General features: G+C 37.6%; 1 protein-coding gene across 12 annotated transcripts in view; it reads right to left on the reverse strand.

Moving 5' to 3' along the window:
- The window catches only part of LOC122261074 (uncharacterized), a 67,427-nt gene that overhangs the window by 30,360 nt on the left and 34,567 nt on the right, over positions 1-2,500 (reverse strand). For 8 of the 12 annotated variants that reach the window (XM_086536103.1, XM_086536101.1, XM_086536110.1 and 5 more), the window contains exon 1: positions 2,399-2,500. This exon is cut by the window's right edge and continues 232 nt beyond it. In XM_086536103.1, coding sequence (XP_086392229.1) covers positions 2,399-2,474 — 76 coding nt within the window. In that variant the 5' untranslated portion in view covers positions 2,475-2,500. The remainder of the gene's footprint in view (positions 1-2,398) is intronic. The other 4 variants (XM_086536098.1, XM_086536108.1, XM_086536104.1 and 1 more) reach the window with 1 other exon arrangement.

Genomic DNA, 2,500 nt, shown 5'->3' on the forward strand with positions numbered 1-2,500 from the left:
AGGAGAGGAGAGGAGAGGGAGAGGGAGAGAGAGAGAGAGAGAGAGAGAGAGAGAGAGAGAGAGAGAGAGAGAGAGAGAGAGAGAGAGAGAGAGAGAGAGAGAGAGAGAGAGAGAGAGAGAGAGAGAGAGAGAGGAGAGAAATAAAGAAGCGGGGAAAAATAATGACCATAGTATTGATTGCAACATTTGTTGTATGATTTATCATAAACTGTAATCACAGGGTAGGGCGAACTAAGTGTAAAATCCAAATTTCCTATTTACTTTTTATAATTACATGTTACGAAAAAGAGCGCAATATTGCTCATGACTGAGCAACGAAAAGATGAGTGGGCCTTTTTATGACTATGGTCAATATCAAGCTTAAAAATGACTGAAGTATGATTGATTCAGTAGTAGGTGGGTGGATAGATGGATGTACGAATTAATTGACAGGAGGACGGGGAACAAACAGACAACCGAGTGAATACGAGAAAGGAACACAAAGAAACGACGCACTGTAGACAAACCATTATTCAATAGAACATGTAAGTGTATGACAGCATCCATTCCACACTCATATGCTGGTGAATGAAGGCGTACCTTAGCATCGCCTGGTCTTTGCGCCTTTCGAGCCAAGGCAGCAGCGGCACGTTAGGTTTCCTTCAGGCTCTACTGGAGCATGTACCACACTTTATGACTTCGGTCTGAGGCAACACGCAAACGTGCATATAATGTCCCTATTGTTTTTTTTTTTTTTTTTTTTTTTTTTTTTTTTGCCGTTTTCTGTTTCGTTTGAGCTGCTTTTATCTTCACTTTTATTGTTTATTATTGACCTTGAGAGTACTTTTCTGTAAATAGTGATTTGGTTTGTGAAGTAGCATGCTATTGGAGATTTTTCCTTATTGAATGTTGGACTACGTGTGTATAGATAAAAAAACAAAAACAAAAACAAAAAACAAATGTGAAGCCTATACATATCGAATTCAACCAATATTTTATGATTCAGAGTCTTTGCCAAATCGCTGTTAATGCCATGACCTACATTTTTTTTTTCAAGCCAATAAAATAATGACCTTTTGCGGTCAACAAATACGGGACAGATTTTCGATCTTTTTTTGCGCAATGACCTCGTTACGAAATGTGTCATGTTACATCAATGGGATATAATAGGACACTGGCCATTATAGCGATTAAGCGGTACGCGGTTCGTGGTCAACTTTTGGATGTTATTACCGTTCCTACAGAAAAAAAACTTCTATACTACCATGCTATTGTTGCTATAAAACTGCGATACTGACAAATGAAATACAAGCCTGATGATGACCTTGCGAAACATCATTAAAAAAAAACAAAAAACGAAATGACAAGAAATAATTAGCCAGCGAGACAAATCAAGGACGAGACCACTAACTGAACCTCATTATTTACGCCATGAAGTCAAATTATATCCCTATAAGATAAGCCTTGAGCAGTTCCTAAGCCTATGGCTATTTTGTGCGGAGTGAAGGACCTGAAGAGTGGACTGAACTCTCCCTTAAAAAATGAAGAGCAGTTGTTCCACGGACTCGAGACTACGCATTCGGCTGTGGATTACGGAGAGTCTGGCTTTTATGTATTCCTTGTACGTGATCTTTTCTCGTTTTTTTTCAATACAAGTTATAATAAGTTGTAATAAATTTCTAATGTAAACTAATCCATGAGTTTAACCGTAGATCATTGTACCTGTTGCTGCCCTAATGTCATTGAAAACCCCCCTGCTGCCTTGTTTATTTCCCATCGGTAGATCAAAGTCAATATAATGGTGCCAAGCCGCAGAAGTAGACATATGACATAGAAAGTAAAGCAGTAAACAAGAGCACAGGAAGTGCGATGAAAACGAGTCGAAAATAAATATAGGCCTATCTTATATTTCAAAAACAGAATGAAAGATAAAGCCAAGGCGATCTTCTTTGGGCATGTGTCTGTAGCGTGAGTTGAAGTGAAGGTGTGGGTGCTACTGGTGGTGTTAATTAGATAGCGCTATAACTAAGGGTTTTTTAAGGCGAAATTGCTGCATATTTATTAGTGATATTCAAATGAGATTAAAGTTATTTACATCTATCATAATGCAAGGGTTAGTAATTTTAAGTAGGCTATATATATATGTATATTTAATTCAAATCTACCAGGCAGGATTAAATTGACTGTATATACACTCTATTATGGTTTATATATGCATACATGACATTAATATCTTACCTTATAGTTTATTTCAGTTAAGCTAAACTCAGCATATGTGCACATCAAAAGAACCAGTACATGTTTATGCGGCACAGTGTCCAAGCAATGAGCAAGTCGAAACAAGTTTTAAAGCCAAAAACGTGTAGTGGTTCTTTTTAAATGTCTAATAACAAATGCAATGGGTTGCACTTCTACATACCTTCAGAGATGATATGAAGGGCGGAGACTATGGCCATAGCTTGCATCATGTTGGGAAGTCGGATCTGATAGCGCATCTTTCAACTCTGTCAAGGAAAGGATA

This window comes from Penaeus japonicus, unplaced genomic scaffold, assembly GCF_977035675.1.
Source record: "Penaeus japonicus unplaced genomic scaffold, GWHDUDI00000001_assembly GWHDUDI00000004, whole genome shotgun sequence".
Taxonomy (NCBI): Eukaryota; Metazoa; Arthropoda; class Malacostraca; order Decapoda; family Penaeidae; genus Penaeus; species Penaeus japonicus.